At 41.5% G+C, this 22,353-nt stretch overlaps 1 protein-coding gene and 1 long non-coding RNA gene across 5 annotated transcripts in view; both read right to left on the minus strand.

Moving 5' to 3' along the window:
• Positions 1–202: 202 nt before the first annotated feature.
• Positions 203–8,213, minus strand: LOC130707187 (uncharacterized). The gene is made up of 5 exons (XM_057540409.1): positions 8,101–8,213; positions 3,166–3,176; positions 2,310–2,639; positions 1,147–1,307; positions 203–623 (listed from the first exon to the last, which is right to left on the minus strand). The coding sequence occupies exons 1-5, from the start codon at positions 8,211–8,213 to the stop codon at positions 273–275; spliced, it is 966 nt and encodes a 321-aa protein (XP_057396392.1). The 3' UTR covers positions 203–272.
• Positions 8,214–17,063: 8,850 nt separating this feature from the next.
• Positions 17,064–22,353, minus strand: part of LOC130707383 (uncharacterized) — an 83,672-nt gene continuing 78,382 nt past the window's right edge. For all 4 annotated transcript variants that reach the window (XR_009007275.1, XR_009007277.1, XR_009007276.1 and 1 more), the window contains one exon: positions 17,064–17,335. This is a non-coding gene — a long non-coding RNA (uncharacterized LOC130707383). The remainder of the gene's footprint in view (positions 17,336–22,353) is intronic.

Here is a 22,353-nt window from a genome sequence, read left to right on the forward strand (position 1 = left end):
CAATCATGCCCCATGAAAATTCATGCTGAGGTGTCATGGCAAGATCCTCTGCTACTTTGTAATTCTCATATTCAACATTTACTGATAGTTCAAAGTAGCAGAAAAGAAGAGGGGATGTTAGCTTCAAGCACTGGCTGGGCTCAGAAAGACTGTTTACTTTAGGTCAGAGAGAGTGCGTATTTATTGCAGAGAAGAAGGAACTAACAGAAAGTGAGCAAAGATTATGTGAAAGAAAATTAATGGAGACAGATTGCAGAGGAGGGAACCAGAGCTTAAATCTGTGATAGAAATAAGAAGCGAGCTTGGTGAAGGAGAGACAGTATCTCCTCTGAGTCAGAAGAGAAGACGACAAGAACACAGGTAACTGCTGAGGTGATGAAGGTAACTGAGGAGTCCCAGCATAGACTTGGTTTCAGTAAAATGAGAGCAGGACAATTACATAGGGGTGGGGATTGGAGTGATGGAGAAAGTACTAAGGGACTTAAAAAACAGACATACTTGTTCTGAAGAGAAGGAAACCAGAACTTTTCAAAGTCACAGAGGAGAAAAAGCAGCAGCTGTATTCTGCACAGCAGATATCTACAGCCTTCACAACAGACTATCTCAAGGAAGCTGCAAGATGCCTGGAAAGTACGAAAATGATGTCAAGAATGGTTCTGCTAAAAGTGACAATTTTGTCAAAACTGACTGGAGAGTGCGGCAAATGTTAATGGTGAAATATGGGGGATGGGTATAAGGAGGTTCACTATACTATTCTCTACTTTTGTGTACCTTTGGAAATGTTTATAATAAAAAATGTTTTTAAAATTGCCTAGCCATCGTATGACCTCAGGAGCAATGGTTATCTTCCTCAGAAAGCTCAACAACTTGCCAGAACTTTCCAGAAGGTTTTAGGAACTTCAGAGACACAATTGCATACGGATACATACACTCTAGAGGACTGCAAAATTCAATGACAAGGAGGCAAAAAAAGTTTCTAGTTGACGAGGATTTGTCCCAAATTTGTTCTAAGGAGTGAGAAACACAAGTGAGCATTAAAATTAGGCTAAGCGTGTCAGGCGTGACAAACGGGGCCAGAAGATGAAAGCGATGAGGACAAGTATTTCAACTAAGCATATGCCTGAAGAACAATATTATAACACTTACTTCATCTCCAGAACTTCCTCTAAGTGTTTTCTTCTCTCGGCCCGAAGGTTGGTCACATGAGTTTCCTTCTCTGCCAGTGACTGCTGAGTGCAGGACAGCGTCACCTTCATGGACTCCAGCTCCTGTTTTACCTTCTCCATGGCCATCAGTAACTCCTCCACCTACGATCAATACAGAAAAGACAGAAACTGAGCATCTGGGTCAGGTATAGTCAGAGGAGCTGGGCAGTGGGCAACGCCTGGGTCCACAAAATTGAAGACACACCCATCAAAAATTCTGTACTCTCGCAGGATCAGACATAAATGGCAGTTAAAGAAATACATCTTTCATCTTCCCTCCACTATAATTTTTCTCAGTTTAGGTCCAAAAAACCCTCATTTTCTTTTTGACAAATGTAAGGGCATCAGAAGTAACAGTGTGCCAGGAACAATCCCTTCTAAGGAATTTATTTGGAAACAGTCCAGAACCTTCCATGGAAATAACAATATAATGCAGATAAAAATATAAGGAACAAAATCATAATAAATATTTCTAGAACGATTTTAGGAAATAAAAGCCATAAACCTAATACCAGATGCAGAATAAACATAAATGAGTCATTTTTATTCGTTCAAACTAAGATTCTTCTGTTTATACCATTACAAAAAGTTTCTTGTTAAAGAAACAGCTAGAATTCAATCGGATAATTTCCTGCTCTAAAGCTGGGTAGGTAGAGATTTTCTGAGGAAGGCAGGAAGAAAAGAAAAAATATATATAACCAGATAGAGAAGAGACAGAACTCTTTTAAAAGGCCTGTAAAGGATTTCCCTCGTGGCGCCGCCCGCGAGGACCGGGACGGCCGTCCGCGCCGCCCTCCCTCCCTTCCTCCCTGGCCGCCGAGGTGAACCGCGGACAGGCCGCTAGCGGGGTCTCCCGGGCCGTGCGGGCAGCCCGAGGGCCTCCGGGCGGGAAGCCCACCTGTCCGCGGGCGCCAGGCTCCCCGGGGCGGCGCGCCCCGGGCTCTGCGTGACTGGCCCCCTGAAGCAGCGGCGGAGGCGGCGGCCCACTGTTTGCGCCGCACCGCCTCCTACGGCAAGCGGGAGGAGACAGACGCCGCCCGCCCGGCGCCTGCCGTGTGCGCCCGCGCCGGCCCGCAGCCCAGAGCCCCGGCCCGCCAGCCTCACCTACGGCTCTGCCCTCCCCAGGGGCGCGCTGCCGGGACCCAGCCAGGGCTGTGAGGAGGAGCGGGCGGAGGACAGCCGAGGGGCCTAGCGCCAGCGACGGGCGGGAAGCTCCAGGCGCCGCCCGACCCCGAGCTGCCGCCACCGCCGCCGCCACCACCACAGCCACAGCTCCGCCCGGGCGCCCGACGTCACCGCGCACCGCCCCCTGCGCGACTCCCCAGATCCGCCCCGGGCCGACGTCTGCGCGAGCCCCGCCCCCGCGCGACCGCGCCCGGTTGGCGTCCCGAAGCCTCCGGGGAGTGCGACTCGGGCGCGCGCGGGCCTCGGGCACTTTCCGGGTGTTGTCTTTACTGTGATATCTTAGTTAAGTCTAGTGGGGTGGCCCCCCTTTTTTAAAAATTACTAAAGTATGCCATTGTGTTAATTCAACATTAATACTAGAAACAAAAGTGAAAATTCCCATAGCAACAGCTGCTCTTTTTCTATGGTACGTTTATGCTTTTAGAAGTAGTATAAGAGCTGTTAAATGTGCGTTTTGCACATACTGTGTAAAACACATTGATGGAGAAAGAGCAGGGAATGAAGTATTTTGGCTAATCAAATAATAAACAGTGTATTGATTATCAATGTTCAGAGAAATATAATGTAATAAAGTAATAAAGTAGATTAAGCATAAAGGTTATGTGGAATATAGTTTACTTCTATGGCTTTTCAAAATGTGAGCCTGGAGGTGCTGATTCACTCATGTATTCATTCAACAGTTATTTACTGAGTATGGTTCTGGGTACTTTTTTTAGCCTTTGGGAATACAGTAGTGAACAAAGCTGACAAAAATTCCCACCTTCATGGAACTTACCTTCTGGACACCTTCTTGGGAATGCAGCAAAGGAGATTAATAAGAGGTTACTGAGGGAGGAGGAAGACCAGGAGAGTGCGATGTACTAGAAATGAAGGAAAGGAAGTTTTCAAGGAGGAGGGAATGGTCAACTGTGTCATTGTTTAAAGATGTGTCAGACTGTTGGGTAAGAAAGAATTCTGCCTGATTATAATGCCTAATAACAGAGAAATGACTAAATGCTTTTTAGTGTGAGATGAGACAAATGTAAGAATCTTTCAGTTTTTTACTTCCTTTGACTGATTTTTAAAAACATATATATTTCATTCTTTATTCTTTTCAGAACAAAATATGCAACCTGGGAGTTTATACTTGTACTAAGGAGAGGTATGACACTGTTGTTACTAATTATATGTACACTTATTTTTTTAATACATGTATCAAATCAGAAGTTATAAAAGTATACAGGGAAAAAAATAACTCTCTTCTGTCCCATCCAGTTACTCCTGAAGGCAGACACTGTTTCCAATTTGTTGTTTTTCCTAACCAGTGAAATTTTGTGCAGTAACACGGCATTTAGCTATTTTAAAATTGCATAAATATAACAAGTATTTTTATCCCCTATGTATTTTATTTTGCAGGCTTAATATTTGTTTTTATAATTTAAGTCTAGCTACCTGCAGACCTTTTTTTTTTTTTTTTAAATAACAGCGTTATTGAGAGACAATCCACATACCATACGATTCACCCATTAAAGTGTACAATTAAATTCTTTTGGTACATTCATCACCACGATCAATTTTAGAACATTTTCATCCTCCCCAAAAGAAGCCCCAAACTCATTAGCAGTCATTCCCCTGACCTTTGGTTTTAAAGCTCTCTTTTTTTAAAAAAAATAATTACTTAATTTATTTTTGGCTGCGTTGGGTCTTCGTTTCTGTGCGAGGGCTTTCTCTAGTTGCGGCGAGCGGGGGCCACTCTTCGTTGCGGTGCGTGGGCCTCTCACTATCGCGGCCTCTCCTGTTGCGGAGCACAGGCTCCAGACGCGCAGGCTCAGTAGTTGTGGCTCACGGGCCCAGTTGCTCCGCGGCATGTGGGATCTTCCCAGACCAGGGCTCGAACCTGTGTCCCCTGCATTGGCAGGCAGATACTTAACCACTGCGCCATCAGGGAAGTCCTATATGGGAAATTTTAAAAAATATTTCCTAGAAACCACCAGACTCGTTGGCCAGTGTCACACTGACACTTAGAGTTGTGAAGGAGGATGGGTTTGGGTTTGGGTTTGGGAATGGGTTTAGTACAACTGGCCCAGACCTCCACGCTTCATCCCTTAGGGTTAAAAGAGGGGCCCCCCTGCTCCCTAAGATCAAGGGTTCTCCACCCTAGCTGAACAAAATAGCAGTCTCTTAACGGGAAACAAGTGGGGATAGCGGGCAATGAACAATGGGCCACGGCTGCGGGTGACTGTGTCCGTTAGCTTTAAGGCCGCCACACAGGTCCCAGCAGTTTCTAACAGTACATGGGATGCCTATCACCCAGCAACCTTGACTGACTAGCAGTGGCACCCTGGAAATGCTGTGTTGGGAAGTACCTACCAATGAAGTACTTGTAGGACCCCAGGAAAGAAGAGCTGTGCTTTACAGCACCGGCTATGACCCAAATAGCCAAGGAGGTAGCAAGCAGCATGATATCTGTACCGCAGATCTTTTCTTGTAGCTGGAAAGCCCCAGCCTGTGATGGCAATTCCTATTTTCTTCCCTCTGGAAGATCAGTCCCAACCGCACTACCCCTGCTTCTGCTTCCTCTGAGTCTGAATGTCATCTGCCCACATTGAGGAGGAAAGGAGGAAGCCCACATTCCTCCTGACATCTGATTGAAGCACAGGTAAAGTGAGTCTTATGCTGTCCTTACCGAGTTCTAAGTATGAGGGACTGTACTGCACACGCAACCCCAGAATAAGCACTGGAGATAAACCGACTTGCAAACTTTGTATCTGAAAAATCGCCTCAAATCTGAAATCACCAGTATTTCTACGCCATGTTTAGTGTCTATTTTTACGAACCAGTTTTCGAGAGCACCATCAGCAACAGGTCTAGAGCGTTCCTTTCCAAACCTGAATATTTTTAAGCAAACTTTTCATCTTCCTTAGCTAGATGAGTTCAGGAAAAACATTTCATTGATTAAAAGGGCTGCATTACAAAGGTTTGCCCCAAGACAACACAAGCTCCTCGAGAGCAGGGATTTGGGGCTGGTTTGCTCAGTGTCCCCAGCATCTACCCCAGGTGTCCTTACATCAAAGCATTCCATAAATATTTGTTGAATTAATGCCATCGCATGACCGGCCTTCTTGTGCTGTAGGATGTGAACTGCATGACTTTCCCCCTGAGGATTAAGATATTGATGGAGCATCCTTCAAGATCAATGGCATGACCTAGATGAAAGATAGGGATGTGTAGGAGGAAACCTTGCCAGTCAAAGCTATCTATCTATTCAGTCTTAAGTGGAAACTCAAAAGACATGCACCACAGGAGCTGGTTGTAGGCCCAAAGTCACAGCTCTCCTTACAAGGAACTGTGTCATGCTAGGAAGTCACTTAACAATCATAGCAGACACGTACATAAGTGTCAGGCCCTATTCCCAGTGCTTTATGTAGATTACCTCACTTAATCTTCACAACAAGGCTATAAAGCAGATTCTGTTACCATCACGTCCCTTTAACCGATGAGCAAACTGGGGCACTGCGTTACATCACTTGCCCAGTGTCACATACAGAGCATCAGAGCCAAAATGTGAACCTGGCAATCCGGCTTAAGTATCCGTGTGAATAACATCTGCATTGTGTGGCCACCTGGGCCTCCCAGGACCTCTGGGATTTCAGTTTCCTCACTGTCTGGGGGGCGGGTGCAGACAGTGAGGAATGATGGATACATCAGGAGGCTATCAAACCTTCTCAGCTGCTTGATTGCTTTTTGAAAAGAAATCTTACTTGGCTAGTCAAATTCATAGAAACAATGTAGGATGGTGGTTGCCAAGGGCTGGAGGGAGGTGAAAAGGGGGAATTGTTATTGAAAGAGACTAGAGTTGCAGTTTGCAAGAGGAAAAAGTCTGGAGATCTATTTAACACTGAGTATACTTAACGCTACTGAGCTGTACACTTAAAAACAGTTAACAAAAGTTTCCAACTTATGTGTTTAACCACAGGAAGGGAGGAAAGGAGGAAAGGACAGAGGAAAGGACGGATGAAGGGACTCTTACCTGGCAGCTCAAGAAGTAAAACAGAAGCGGAACTGCTGAATCACTGGGAAAAGGAGCCCAAGGTCCCAGCCTCTCGGCTTCTTTCCCCAGATCCTCCCACCAGAACAGCCCCTCGGGGAGATCATCAAAGCAAAGTTTTAAAACCACTAAACAGGACAACTTCTCAATTCTCTTTAAGACAATTTCAAAAGCCGCGGGTCCAATCACACTCTCAAAAGTCTCCAGCTGAAAAGCCCTCCTGGCCCCTCAAGGCCGAATCGGTTCACACTCACCACCATGGTCCTTGAGATTGTCCACAATGTAGCCCCAGCGTAAGTGTCCAAGCTCACAGAGCACCGCCGTGGCCCCCTGTACTCAGAGTTACTCATCACAGAGGTCTCTTGAGCCTCTGTGCGCTGCCTATTTCATCCTTGTTTGTGGAGTGAGAGCTGTGTGCTCACCCGCCGCCCCAGCTCAGAAGGCTGTTTCTAGTCCCACCTTAGTTATGGGCGAGGCGCTATATCTATGCCACTGTCACCTGCACAAGGTGCCCAATTCCCCCACCTCATCTGTTCTGGGGGCTTAACAAGTATCCAGGACTCTCAGATGGAAGGGTGGAGAGGGAGTAATTCAGAAGAGACTTAGGCACAGAGGAGCATGATGATACCCCATCCCTCCCTATCCCTCAACCAGGGTGCTGAGCCATGGTTCATGATCAGGGAGAGAATGAATGCTGGGAAAGCAGCCAACGCCATAACCAACTTGTAGCAATGAGGGCCAGAGAACTGAGACGAAAGTACGTGGGGGCCATTGGCACATACTGTTCAGTTAAAAAAAAAGCAAAGAAACCAGGAATGCTAACTAAAGGACAGAACGATTATCATCTTTGACTGTAAACCTCTCTCTGCATCATCCTTGGGTCCTAAAGCGACCTATTTCCATCACACGCACATTCCACCAGCAGCCGAAACTCACCTCAGCACCCATGCTATATTCTGACCCAGTTTACATGGAGCTGACTGAAAGGCAAAGAATAAGAAAATGAGGCATTTGAAAGGGAAATCCATGCTTCCTAGTTTAGAGCTGCACAAACTCCTTTGCCCACCACAGGAAGGGATTAGGCTACTCAATCCGAGTAACCCATTTCTCTTTGTTTGGGAACATGGTGATTCTATTCAGAGGGCATAAATAAGATAAAGGACCCACGCATACTAGATTTTTCATTTGGCAAGCAGAATAAAAATCTGAACCTATACCTGTGGGAAAATAATCAATTTTTCATAGACTTATTATAGGCTTCACAAAATCTACTGCACACATATTTTTAAAAGTAAGAAAGCGGCTTTTTCATGATACTTAAAATACATGGCATGGCAAGAATTATTTAAAATGTGTTTCTGAGGCCTGAAATTTGGTACTGCCTGCTAAAATATAGATGATTTGGATAAGGCTGTCTTCTCGGGATAAACGTGAGACCTAAGCGCATCTTATCATAAAGCTAATAGGAAGGTTGGTATTCAGGCAGTTAAGTAATTGGTATAAATCCTCCCAAGATATTAGATCCCCTGAACTCGCAACAGTTAGTGGTTGTTCACTGGCCTGTGTGCATTAAATAACTCCCCTTAACCTAGAGGCCAGCAATCCACTGTTCACATAAAGTCAACACAAAGCAGAGCAAGAGGAAGCAGAGCTGAATCCAATAGATACATGACCACGACTCACCCAACAAGTGTTTTCCGAGCAGCACGCCAGGCCTGGGAAAGTGGACACGTGATCCACGGCGTCTGGATGCCCAGTCTCGATCCAAGCAGATTGGCTCCATTTTTATGAGCCATCGGCTTGATTGTCCACATTGGTGGGCATGCTTTTCGCAGGAACACATCTCTGTTCTAAGCGGAAGGCTATGCGCCTACACCTGTGACCAGCCCTGTATGAGGAGTGTACGTGCGTGTGTGCGTGCGTATGCGTGACTGAATGAATGATTTTTAAAATGTCTACATAAAGCAGATCTAATATATGAACATCTCCATTTACAAAAAGGCTTTCATTTTTTTTATCATGCAGCAAGTCACTGAAATATTACACTATTTTGTGTCCAGCAACTCCCTTCAAGGAGCTATGAAAACATGAAGCATCACTGATGTCAGAAGTCACAGATTAGCTGAGAAGACAAGTGACAGACCCGAAACAGAGACCACAGCAAAGGTCTGACACCAAGTGTAAAACTTCAGGAGTTCACAAAATCCAAAGTCACTAAAAGCCCAAGTTGCTGAGAGGACTTGGAGCAGTGGGCGTTAAGAAGGGCAGCAAAGATGGTAGGCTTTAGATTACCAAAGGGACGGAGGTGGCGTTTCACGGAGGTACAAAAAGCAGAAGCAATGACTTAGAAGCAAAAAGAAGCCTTCTGTTTGCCGATAGCAGTGACAGCACCTGCCCTGATCAGAGCCACAGGAAAAGGGCTCATTATAGGGTGGGGACTCGTTATGAAGGGGTAACAAGCTGCCCAGAGAAGTTGATTTGTTACATTAGGGAGTCATTTTAGGATCCTGAATGGGAACAACCGGGTGTTCCTTCCGTATGGTGAGAACTCACCCCAGGATTCCTTTCAAGAGCACGCTCCCCTTGACATTGAGTTAATGATTTCATTTGCACTCAGCTTTCCAATATCCCACCTCAGTGGTTCCCAACTACACAGCCTGCGCTCTAGAGCCTGCGAGCCACAACTACTGAGCCCACGTGCCACAGCTACTGAAGCCCTCGTGCCTAGATCCTGTGCTCCACGACAAGAGAAGCCACTGCAATGAAGTGTAGCCCCCGCTCGCCGCAACTAGAGAAAGCCTACACGCAGCAACGAAGACCCGACACAGCCAAAAATAAATAAATAATAATTTAAAAAAAAGAATAAAAAATAACAATAGTTGACGTCAACCTCATAAAAAAGGAAATCCAAACAGCCAGTAAACACAGTAAAGTATACAACTTCATTAAGTAATAAGAGAAAAATGAGTCAAAACCAATGAAACTACATGCCAATCAGATTGACAAATACATAAATAAAGTCTGGTAGTATCAGGTATTGTAGACCTGGAGTACTATGGGAATCTTCTACCCTGCTTATACTGGAGTATAAATCGACACAACTACTTTGGAAAGCATTTAGCACTCTCCATCAACTAAAGGTATATAAATAGCCTGTGACCCAGCAGCCCTCACCCCCGCCCTGTGTAAATGCACCAGACTAACCGGTACAGCAGGATTCCTGTCCATGATTTGCATTAGCACAAACTGAAAACAACCCAAATGTCCATCAAGAGTCAAAAATTAAATAAATTATGTGTATTCATACAGTGGGAAAACTATCAAGCAATAAAACTGAATGAACTAGAGCTACAGGCTGCAATGTGGATGAATCTTTTAAACCAATGTTGAGTGAAAGAAATAAGATAGAAAAGACTTCATATACTATGATCCTCTACATAAAGTTAGATGTTGACAAAACTAAACTCTTTTGTTAGGGATGCATGCAGGTTAAAGGAAATGATTTTCAGAAATGAGGATGGTGTTTAACTGGGAAGAGGGAAGGAGCTTGTGATGAGAAAACGATATGAGGGGTTTTTGAGATGCTGACAAGTATCAATACTTTCAGATTCGAGTAGTGGTTATGTAAGTATTCTCTTTTGATTTGTCACATTGACAGTTTTGTCCTGTGCACTTCTCAGTACACATATCGTATTTTACAATTAAAAACCTGTGTACAGAATCGGTCGCTTCTTGAGTGCTGGATGTGGGAGTGGGATGAGACTATTTCATTTTAAGCCCTTCACTACTGCTTGCGTTCACATGTTCATTCATTCAGCATTAATTGAACATATGCTGTGTACCAAGCACTCTTCTAATTTTATATGTGTTTTAACTCATGTAATCCTCACAAGAGCTCTGTGATATGGGAGCTTATCTCCATTTTATAGATGAGGAAGTTGAGGCCTAGAGTTATAGAACTTGTCCAAGGTTATCTAGCTAATGGGTAGTGCCAGGCCCATTTGCCTCAGAGAATCTGAATTTTTACAATATAATATAAAAGAGAAATTTAATTACTAATTATAAGCCAAAAAATTGCACATTAAAGAAGATGACAAGTTTTCATCTATCCAGTTAGAGAAAAACACACAGTCTGTCTTTCACACACGTACATCTTGTATTGGCAGGGATTTTCCTTATTAAGCAATTATTTATTGACCGTCTACGTTGTGCTAGGCACAGGTGCTGGGGATAAACACTTAATAAAATACACCCCCTATCTTCAAATAACTTGCACTCTAGGTGAGAAGTAAGCCAACAGTTATAGTAGAGGTTATATACCAAGTGATACATCGCTGATGGCAGTATACAATCTCAGAAATCTTTTGGAAAGCGGTTTGGAGATAGGTACCTCAGAGCCTTAAAAATATTCATTTGCTTTGATCTCAAACTCATTTTTATGCATTTATTGTAAGAATGTTATTCTCAATATGGAAAAAAGCCTTCATGCATAAAAACGGTTATTTTGTCTTATAATATTGAAAAGTTGGAAAGAATTTAAATGTGTAAAATGGTTAACCAGTAAACCCACTCAGTGCAATATTTTGTAGCCCACAAAAAAAAAATCAAGGTTATGAATCCCCTGATTATATGAGAAATGATTGATTTCAATGTTAAGTGGAGAAAAGTTGAACATAAAATTTGATATCCAATATGATGGGAGCTTTGTCCCAGAAAAATCACCCTAGCCAGTGTACAGAAGGGATGAAGGAGAGCAGATGACAGGAAGGAAAATTATTCCAAAGCCTTATCATTAGTCTTACTTAAGTAACAGAATATCAAGCAATTTTACTTTCTAACTTTCTTGGTTCCATATTTCCACGTAAGGGACATGAATTATTAATACTTTGTAGGAGAGGGGTACACTTTTTCACAAAAATTTCACACTGTGTTCTAATTCCCTCCATTAGAGGGAGAAACTATTTCATGTAATTGCACTTTGATGTGCTATTTAGAACCAGTCAGGAATTTTAGTCTACTTTCCTCTGACTGTGGTGAGGGTTTTTTGTTTGTTTGCTTATTTGTTTAGAATTTCTTTGAAATCAGTTTTAGAAGATTGATTAAACCATTATGTTAAAAATAGAGGAATTTTGCAATTTTTTTCCCTTTTTTCCCATTGAAAACTTGACTGGCTTTAGTAATGAAACATTAAAGAATTTGAAGTTCTTAGACTCTCAATTTTTTAAACATGTTCTGAATATAAAAATATATGTTCATTGAGCAAATCTTTGAAAACAGTGAACAACTTATTGAAGGAAATAAAAGCCACCTCTGCATGTACACACACCTAATCTGCTCTTTTGTCTTCAAAAAGTATCAAAAATATTTTGCCATGTCACTAAATACTCTTCTACATCAGAGAATTTGATTAAGTTTATGCATCATCTCCCAGGAGAAACGCACAGATATATTTTGAATGTAGAACTCCTGAAGCCCGTTCATTAACTCTGGCTGAGACCTCTTGTCATTCTTTTCTTAGTGGCTTCACAGCGCATTCCTTCATACGGTGAGCTATTTTTATTGAAACCAATCCCAATTTGGAGGCTCTTAGCTTTCTTCTAGGGTTTGGTTATAAACAATCTTATGACATCATGTTGGTAGATAAATCTTTGCCCACATCTTTAATTTTCTTAGGGTAAACTCCTGATGTAGGATTGTTGTTAGGTACCAAAAGCTACTCTCCAGAAAGTGATACCAGTTCCTCTCCCAATGATGGCATATAATAGAGTTCCTCATTAAGTGATTGTTCAAAGCAGTTAAAATGTATAAATATACCTTACTGTTTTCATAAGTATAGGTATTCTGACTGTTTATCGCTGCATAAGAAACCACCCCGAAACAGTGGCCCAAAACAATGACAGTCATTTATTTTGTCCACGAACCTGGAGGTTGAGTAGAATATTAATTCTTTTACTACACTCTCACTGACTGAAAACAATACCTATTTGACTAGCTCACAGTTCTGCAGGTCTGAAGTCCAGGCACAGCGTGACTGGGTTTCCTGCTCAGATACACACGGGAACATGTGGGTTCCCTCCTAAGAGTGTTAAAGCACGTGAAATTTAAGTGTAAACATTGAGCCCCAAATGTTGGATGTTCACCATAGTTTGTGTGGGTCACAGACCTGAAATCAAGATGTCAGTCTGGCTGTGTTAGTATCCAGAGGCTCTGGGAAAGAATGCCTCCAAGCTTCTTCGGCTTGTTGGCATAATTCAGATTCTGCAGTTGCAGGACAGAGGTCCCCATTTCCTTGCTGGCTGTCAGTCGGGGGACGGTCTCAGCTCCTAGAGGCCTCTCGCTTGCCTTCCCTGCCGCAGCATTGGACTTCTTCAGAGCCAGCAATGGAGAGTCTCCCTCTTGTCCCTTTTGTACTTCAATTCAGGAAGAGTTCAAAGTCCTTTTCATGGGGTGCCTGAGTAGGTCACATCCACCTAGAATAATCTCCCTATCTTAAAAAATCAACTGATTTTGAATCTTAATTCCGTCTGCAAAATCCCTTCACTACAGCACCCAGATTTAGGGTTTGATTGTTTAAGTGGAAGGTTTGTGTACTTCAGTAAGTAGGAGTCTTAGGGGCTCTGTTAGAATTCTGCCTATTGCAAGCAGTGTCCCCACTTCAAGGACCGAAGTGTCTTAGTTCCTAAAACTCCTAAGAGAGCTTATCAGTGTTCATTTTATTTGATTGACCTTGGTGAGTGGGAAGACTACCACCTCCGTGAACAGGAACGGCACCCAGCTTCCTGAGTCCACAGTGTGGCTCTGCTACTTAGTGGTGTCACCTTGGCTGTGCTGCTCTACTTACTCTACTTCTCTGCCTCTGTTTCCCTCATCTGTAAAATAACATGGAGTTAGTGATTGTTCTTTCCTCGTAGGGTTTTTTTTTTAAATAAATTATTTTATTTATTTATTTTTGGCTGCGCTTGGTGTTTGATACTGCTCACGGGCTTTCTCTAGTTGCGTCGAGCAGGGGCTACTCTTCCGAGTGGTGTGCGGGCTTCTCATTGCGGTGGTTTCTCTTGTTGCGGAGCACGGGCTCTAGGCACGCAGGCTTCAGTGGTTGTGACACGGGGGCTCTAGAGCGTAGGCTCAGTGGTCGTGGCGCACGGGCTTGGTTGCTCCGCGGCACGTGGGATCTTCCCGGACCAGGGCTCGAACCTGTGTCCCCTGCACTGGCAGGCGGATTCTTAACCACTGCACCACCAGGGAAGCCCCCCTCTTAGGGTTTTGATGATTAGATTATTTAATGCCCAGGGAACTCCAGGAACAGTGCTTGACTGTAAATTGCTTTAAAAATGATTACTTTTAAAAAAAAAGTTTTTGAATCTGCAATTATGCAATTCAGGTATATTAAGCATGTTCATTAATAGGACTTCCTACTATAAAGAGACCCACAAATAAAAATAGAAGTTTTCTTTCTTGGTCTTAACTATTTATTTCTGACTTGCTATGTTATACGCATATGCCTTTTATGGTGGGCTGCCACAAATTTATGTTGGAAAAAGTGGAATTTAAATAAATCTTTACTATGCTAATTTGATAGATTTTGATAATTCATTTCACTAGCATGGTATGATATTACCAGTAGCAGACTAAAACCTGAGTTCACTTCTGGCTCTGCCCCTAAATCCTGATGAGTCCTATAGCTGGAAAGGCTTTTGGGTATTATACTACGAATTAGTTATAATATTTACTCTGTTTGTTTAGGAAAAACTGGAGGAGTGCCTAAAGCAGTTAAAGGAGGAAAGAGTAATAAGACTTAAGGCTGATAAATGAGTCAATGAGGCAAACAATTTCTAATACTTTTGAGAGTGTTTTCGTTTTATTTTGATTTGATTTTAAGCCGTACACACATAGTTTGTAAACTTTAAAACTGTAATATGTTGCAAATTGGTTGTATCATATGGACTTTTGCATTTACTGGTATTTAGTGATCATATGATCTATATTCCAGAAAGCATGTTTTTAAAAATGTGAAAATCTCATTTTGTGTGTGTGTGTGTGTGTGTGTGTGTGTGCTTTCATATGACACTAGCTTATTTTCTGTTCATGATTCTTTGATTCAAGAAAGCACTTTTTGTGCATATACTGTATATACAGTAGCATAAAAGACATGATGAGACTCTCCTGGCAATGAATTAGGAAAGTGAATCATTTAAATAAATTTAAGATATTGGAAAACTTGTACGAATGCAATGCAAGATAAAAATATATACTATAAGAATTACATTAGGTAATGTGCATGAAAGCAGGGCATAATCTAAAAAGTTCCATCTAAATATACTTTATCATAGGTTGAACGTAGGGAGGAATTTTTCAAAGTGCATCCATTGGATTGGCGGACACTCATTCAATAAGTGTTGAGCACCTGCTTATATAAGGCAAAAGGGGCATCATGAACATAACAGCCTTTCTGAGAAATACTAGAGTTGAGCTTATAGGGGTTTTAAGTGCATAGGTGATGAGCGGAAGGGGAAGAGTGCACGGGAGTGAATATTTTCAAGAAGCCAAAGAAAATATTGGTGATCGTACATTTAATAAATTGGGTTGGGTATGATTTAGGACTTTTAAACGTAAGCATTAGATAGTTTGCTCACTAAAGTTAATTCTTAACATTCAGCAGAGTTGTAATATGTTTTGTTCAAATCAGATTCTATAATTCACTTTCTAATTTAAGGGAAACTTAAAGCAGGTAATTTTCTAATGTGGAATGAGGCTCCATTATGAATTTAACCAGTTAGAAATGTGATCTTTTGTGAAAGATCATTAATAAAACGATAACTTTGGTTTATTTATGTACCAGCTAAGTGTTATATAGGAAACTTTGTTGGGTGCCTGGGAGTTTTGGTTATTATGTGATATGGTCTCTGTCTTTACTGGTGGCGAGTTAGGTTAATTACAGGTTAATTACATTTTGAGTGTTTTAGTTTTGTTCCTTGAAACTAGACAAGACTACTTTTGATGACAATGAGAAAAAAGCATGTCAGACATTTTCAGTCTTCTTTTATAGCTGGAACATGAAAATGCCCAGTTAAGAAATATAAAATTCTCTTTGTCTGAAGGCCTTCATGCCCACTCATTGACAAGCATGATCCTGGATGATGAAGGTGTTTTGGGCAGCACTGAGAATTCTTTTCAGAAGTTCCATGCTTTCTTGGATCTCCTTAAAGATGCTGGGTTAGTTCATTTCTCTTCATGGCATTCTTCTCTTTGCGACTATAACGGTAGTTTGCTGAGGAACTGGAGCGATTTTCATCACTTACGTGGCCATATTTAGCCAAATTTAGTGTAATTATAGGTAATATAGTTGACGTTTTAAAATGAGGAATTAAATGTTTTAAGAAATGCAAATAGGGCAGCCTGCTTTGGTAGAGTGGGGAGCCCATTATAAAAGAGTAACCTGTAGACAGAGTAATTAGTAGGTATAGTTTTTTGTGAAGACTAAATTGAAGGCAGTGTCCATTGAAAATATTTGGGAATGGATAAGAATTTTCCTATCTTTCATTTATTTTGCTTGTTTGATAAGTTTGAATTAAAGTTATTTTTGTCTTAGACATAAAAATTATTATTAATCTTCAGGGAAGATATAGGTCAGTGGTTCTCAACCGGGAACAATTTTGCCACAATGGCTGGTATAGATCAGTCAGATTTTCATTTACTAGGTCGTCCCCAGATGAATTCTACTGTTAGTAGTCCCCTAAAGAAGAAAAGAAGGCACTTGAAGAAGAAAAATCAGAATCAAAGCAGAGTGCCCCAGTACAAATGCAGAATCTCCAAGTAAGTGGACAGGACAGCACTTAATGATTCTAAGAGTGATTAGCAAAAAGGAAATGACCAAGTCAGAGAGAAAATAATAATGGTCGGTCTCTAATAGTTCACATGCTCGGGAGCTAGAGGACTGTGGAGTCCTCTCCAAATCTGAGATTAGTAAATGTGGGCCCATTTCATGATACTGTATTGTTGTACATAAGAAAACTGGAAGTTCTTTAGAAAATTTATGAGTTAAAGCAAACTCTCCTTAATGAAGAAAGAAAACATTACAGAAAATATTCCAAATTTTAAATTGTATAAATGTCTATTCTATTCATATTTTATCTAGGTTTCTGTTTGTATGCAGTCAGCTTACAATGAAGGAACACTAATGAAGGTACACGTATTGACAGAATTTTTAAAATAAGTAATCTTGACATAGCTAATACGTAAGATATTATAGTGACTCACCTGGTCATGGGAATGGGAGGGGAAACATGTCAGCTTTTCCTCTAGCGTTACTTGGAGCCCCCTTCACCCACCTCAGCCAATCTCAGACTGGTCTTGGGAACTGACAGCTTGAGAACACAGTCTGGTCACAAACTATATACTGTTTACATGTGCCTGGAGGATAGAAAAGAAATTAATTTTCTTACAGAGTAGGGTTTCATTTTTAGTGAGGGAAAGGAAATGGGTAATAACTACCCCAATCACCAAAGTCTGAAAATGTAGCAGACATAGCCTTGGATATAGCTAGGTTAAGTTGAGAATCACTTGGCAAGATATAATTAGAAAAAAACTGGCTCTGAAATCTTCTGAATAATCAATTACTGTGTTAATAATAAGATCACAGAATAACATTGACGTTTTGAACTCTACTTTTTAATGGTTGGCTTTGTTCATCACTGAATTTTTGTCTTGTCTTTTGTCTTTCCCTCCAGTTTCAGAAAATTACAGGTGATGCTGGGCTTCCTTTGCCTCTCGACTCCTTCCATGTCCCAGTCTCTACTCAGGAGGCCTTAGAAACTTCCAAAGACAACCTGGGGGTCCCAGTCACAGAGCAGCAGCAGGAGTCTTTTGAAGATTTCATTGCTAGAACATGTTCTCCCTTCAGCAGACGTCATTTCTGGAACTGGAAGTCAAAGAAAAGAAGAGGAATTATCTAGAAATAGCAGGTCTTCTTCAGAGAAAATGAGCAAAGCAGGTGAATAAACCAAAAAATACTCTGCTAAGAAACAACCTGGGAAGGACCTGCATTCCTGCTCTGACTCACCTGTAAAGCAGAAAAGCAAAGGAATTGGGCAAAAGAATTCTTTGGTTAATAAAGCAATTAAAAGTGAGTCTTTGAAAAAACACATTTCTGTTAAGAAAGAGAGTAGAATAGTGACTGTTTCATCAAAGACAACTAAAAGTAAACTCAGTCTACTAGAACATTCTGAAAGTGATACTCTTGGATCTGACTGTGAATTTTAAGAAAGCATCCATACTCTATCACGCCTAACATAGGACTAAATCTTTTAAAATTATGTTTTTGCCTTCAAATTTTAATGAACTACTTATGTTTTTATTATAGCATATGGTGTTTTCAATTACTTGACTGGAAGCCATTAGAGAAAGATTTATCTATACTTTTTTATTATAATGAAAGTTTTGGTGTATTTTTCCTTGTGACACTTTGCACCATTCATTCAGCTAGTGTTTTCTGAGGTCTTCATATGTACAGTACTTTTCTGGGTGCCATTGCTTTCAGCAGTGAACAAAATAAAGCCTTTACTCTCCTGGAACTAGCACTCTGTGGTGGGAGAAAACATAAACAACAAAACAGGGTAAGGGGTAAAAAGAGATGGGAATAATAAATGGAATAGTTTTACCATTTGGTTAAATGTCAAACTATTATAAATCACATGGCCAGAAGCCATTGACGTATTTTAATTCACAATAACCAGAGAGCCTCAAACATTTACCAAGGCACTTAACCGTGTTTATGGATTACAGCAACGCTATGAGATTGGGAACTATTACCATCCCCATTTTATAGATGAGGAGTCGGAGGAGACATTATGTGAGTTGCCAAGAATTACACAGCTATAAGTAAGTGGTAAGCTGCGATTTGACCCGAACCCATGCTCTTTTTTTTTTTAAATGTACGGACTTTATTATGTTTCATTTGTTTCTGATTTATGTGATTATTTTCTTTAAAGATGTTTTTTGATGTCGACCATTTTTAAAGTGTTTATTGCATTTGTTACAGTATTGCTTCTGGTTTATATTTTGGTTTGTGGCCACAAGGCTTGTGGGATCTTTGCTCCCCGACCAGGGATCAAACTCTCACCCCCTCCATTGGAAGGCGAAGTCTTAACCACTGGACTACCAGGGAAGTCCCCCTTATGTGATGATTTTTATGGCAATTTTTTTAAATTTTATTTTTTATTGACGTATAGTTGAATTACAGTGTGTGTTAATTACTGCTGTACAGGAAAGTGACTCAGTTATACATTTATATACATTCTTTTTCATATTCTTTTCCATTATGGTTTATCACAGAATATAGAATATAGTTCCCTGTGCTCTACAGTAGGACCTTTTTGGTTTTTTTTAAATACATCCACTTTTTTTTTAATAAATGTATTTATTTATTTTTTTATTTTTGGCTGCGTTGGGCCTTCGTTGCTGCACGCGGGCTTCTCTAGTTGCGGTGCGCAGGCTTCTCAATGTGGTGGCTTCTCGTGTTGCAGAGCACGGGCTCTAGGTGCATGGACTTCAGTAGTTGTGGCATCAGGCTTAGTTGCTCTCTGGCATGTGGGATCTTCCCGGACCAGGGCTCGAACCCGTGTCCCCTGCATTGGCAGGCGTATTCTTAACCACTGTGCCACCAGGGAAGTCCCATGTAGGAGCTTTTTGTTTATCCATCCTGTATATACACCAGTTTGCATCTGCTAATCCCAAACTCCCAATCCAACCCTCTCCCACCCCCTTCCCCTTGGCAACCACCAGTCTATTCTCTATATCCTTGGTTATGTTTCTGTTTCACAGATAGGCAGAACCCAGGCTCTTAATTACTTTGTTATCCTGTTTCCTTGTTAAGAGAGGAAGGGTTTAAGGAAGGCACCGAGAGAGCAGCCAGTGAGCAGTGAGCAGTAGAAGTGCAAAACAGTGGGGCTATCAGAAAGCACACCTGTCTCCTTTCCCCATCGTGAGCCAAATTTTTAAACGGCAGAGTATGTAAGAGTATGTGATGACACATCTCTGGATTAAATTATGTCTCTCTGGTAAAACATGTACAGATAAGTCTTTAGTTCATTCAGACTGAAAGGTGAGATCAGAGAAGAGCTGGAGTGTCAGATTTCTTCTAGAAGTTCCTGCCTGATTGTTACTAAGAGGGCTACTACAGTACTAGTTAGTTCATTAGTCATGGATTGAGTGTTAGAGGAGCGAAACAATGAGCAAGATGTAGCGTTGGCCCTTTAGCAGTGGAGTGAGAGGGGAAGACACACAGCAGATGTCTCATCCTGCACGTGACAGGCATGTTCAGGGCGTTTCATCAGTGTTTGTGGAAGAAGAGGGGGAGCTGTGAGGCAAAGAAAAGTCATCGAAAGAGGCAGTCCCTAAGCTAAGTCTTAAAGGACTCGTGAGAAACTGGTGAGTCAGCCGGTGGAGGGCAAGGGCACTCGAGGCAGAGAGGACAGCGGAAGTCCAGAGCCGTGAGTGTGCGAGGCGTGTGTCACGGAGGCACAGGCGCAGGCTCTGGCGCGTCGGTGCAGTGTCACCAGGCAGTGGCAAGCGCCCCTAAAGGAGGCAGCGAGGAGGAGGAGAGCGGGTCCTAGCCATCCATGTGCGTGGAGCTGGTTTCCTCAGAAAATAGCTAAGAATGGAAAGGACAAGCTCAGGTGGCATTTTAGACCACTGACGTCAGTATGGATGAGGAATCTGAAGAAGCCTGGAGACAATTATGCCCCACTCTTCTGAGGAGCAGTGTTTTTTATTTTCGAGTGGGACTTTCACGCTGCCACCTCCTCTCCTGTCCCTACTGAAAGGTTTATAGGCCGGCAGAAGGGAGAACCTGGCTTAAGTAAAGGTAATCAGGTTTCTTTACTGCGCAGCTTCTCGGGGCTGCTGTCGGCTAATGTTCATTCTGGATCGTCACAGCAGGCGTATGGTACACAGCCATCCTCAAAGCTATTTGACTCTAGAGTCCTTTTTTAATAGAAGTGTCTAACAACTGGTTCCAGCAAACAGCAATTTGGTAACTTCTAGACCAGGTAATAGCAAGAAGAAAGGGGTCTGAAATAAGGTATAGATGAAGGGAGGAAATAAGTTCTAATTGTATTTAGGAAATTACAAGCAAGACTTGATCTTGGGAAGTAAGGAAGAAGTAGGAGGCGGAGGCTGAAGCCCCATCTGTGTGACTAAGGTTGGGTGGTGGTATCATTGAGTTTGGAAATAGGGGATAAAGAACTGAATTGGGGAAAAGACTTTAGTTCTGGACATGTAGAATTTTAAAGCACCTGTAGAATTCGGGAGACAAACTGGTAGATAACTGGACCTGCACGTGAAGACATGGAAAGATAAAAATTTCAATGTCATCAGCACTCAGCAGTCATTAAAATCATGAAAATGGATGAGATTTCAGAGAATTGTGAGTACTGACAACGTTTAAGTAATAAGCAGAGAAAGAATTCTGGGAAGGAGAGAGGTGATAGAGTTTCACGAAGGAGGAAGTAGATGACAGTGTCATCCTTCAGAGAATGTAAGTGTCCATTGGATTTGGGCAGTTAGGTCTCCAGTGACCTTAGAGCAGTTCAGTGAAGTGGTGGACAAGAAAGCCAGATGGCGATAAATTGAGGGTGTAGGGCTGCCTGTGGGGGCCAGGCGGGGCTAGTGAAGACAGTGGGAATACGCTACTCTGAAGGAGTTTGGATGAAAAGAGAAAATAATTAGCAAAAAAGAACTTTTTAGAATGAGAAGGACTTATATTTTATATGTTGAAATGAAGGAACCGATGAAGGAGATCCTGAAGATGTAGATAATAATTTAGAGAACTGGGGAAACATGGACATAGGAATAAGAAAAAAACCTTGCACAGTATGTAAAAATCACTTGTATCCTTCGAGTTGGATGGATACTGGTAAGTTTGGGAGGAAATAAAGGTAAGAAGAGATAGAAGTTAAATGAGTTTATACTGATAGCCTCAGTTTTCTTTGACACAGATTTTTCAGAGACACATATATACACATACATAATTACAGTCTTAAAATTCTTTCATAGTTACATGTTTTATTAATCATGTCTGAGAAAAGTCATTGATTTTCATTTTGTACAGCATTATCTTGTAAGGACAAGATACAGTGACAACTTCCAAGCTTTTTGCATATCAGAGCTGAAACTGAAAGTATCTCCATAATTGAATTTTCACTTCTTATTTGTAATCAGCTTATCCTTAGGAGGATACTTTCATAGTGTTTGATCACAGATGAGTTTGGACATTGCTATCACTCAATAATGTTAAGCATCTGACAGGTTCTCTCCTATACTATATATTAATTTTTTCTCCATTAAGCAAATATTTATTGGCGGCCTGTGGGAATAAGATACACCTAGGTCCTCTTTCCTTGGTATATTCACAAAAGCCTCTGAAACTAAATTTCCAAGTCAGGCCATACTAAGGCCTGGCATAATAAGTTTTCATCGTTAACAGTTTTTTTGTGTTTGTGGGTTTTTTTTGTTTTTGTTTTTATGAAGCAAGGATAAGACACTGTCTTAACTCAGTAGTTGTCCATTGATGAATAAGTCAAAGAAGACACTGATGAAGCATGGTATTTTGAATATCCTTTCCACAGAATAGGTAACGGGCCGTCCTGAAACTCTGGTGAGATGCTTATCATTTTCAGATTTTGGAGTGGCAGAGAAAACCCTATTACACCTTGAATTATCACTAGAAACAGGAATTCAGCCAAATAAAAACAGTGCCTCTGCCTACTGAGGTTGTCAATTTCCATCTTAACAAAAGTGAATATTTCTCCTTTAGATTAAAATCAAGAAAAATCCCCTCTGTCCAGGATGCAATAATGAGGTACAAGAAAGAGGAAAGCTGAAGGTATTCCCTCTTTACACCTGAACAGTGAATTCATTCTGATATCAAATATTTGTTAT

The sequence above is a fragment of the Balaenoptera acutorostrata genome, chromosome 2 (assembly GCF_949987535.1).
Source record: "Balaenoptera acutorostrata chromosome 2, mBalAcu1.1, whole genome shotgun sequence".
Taxonomy (NCBI): domain Eukaryota; kingdom Metazoa; phylum Chordata; class Mammalia; order Artiodactyla; family Balaenopteridae; genus Balaenoptera; species Balaenoptera acutorostrata.

Bases quoted from the DNA above. Each gene is read 5' to 3' on its own strand.
- LOC130707187 (XM_057540409.1), bottom strand. From the start codon at position 8,213: ATGGCTCATAAAAATGGAGCCAATCTGCTTGGATCGAGACTGGGCATC. The intron at 1,308-2,309 runs GTGAGGCTGGCG...TATTGATCGTAG, and splicing joins TGGGGAGGGCAGAGCCGTAG to GTGGAGGAGTTACTGATGGC. The intron at 624-1,146 runs GTAAGTGTTATA...CGTACTTTCCAG, and splicing joins GAGGAAGTTCTGGAGATGAA to GCATCTTGCAGCTTCCTTGA.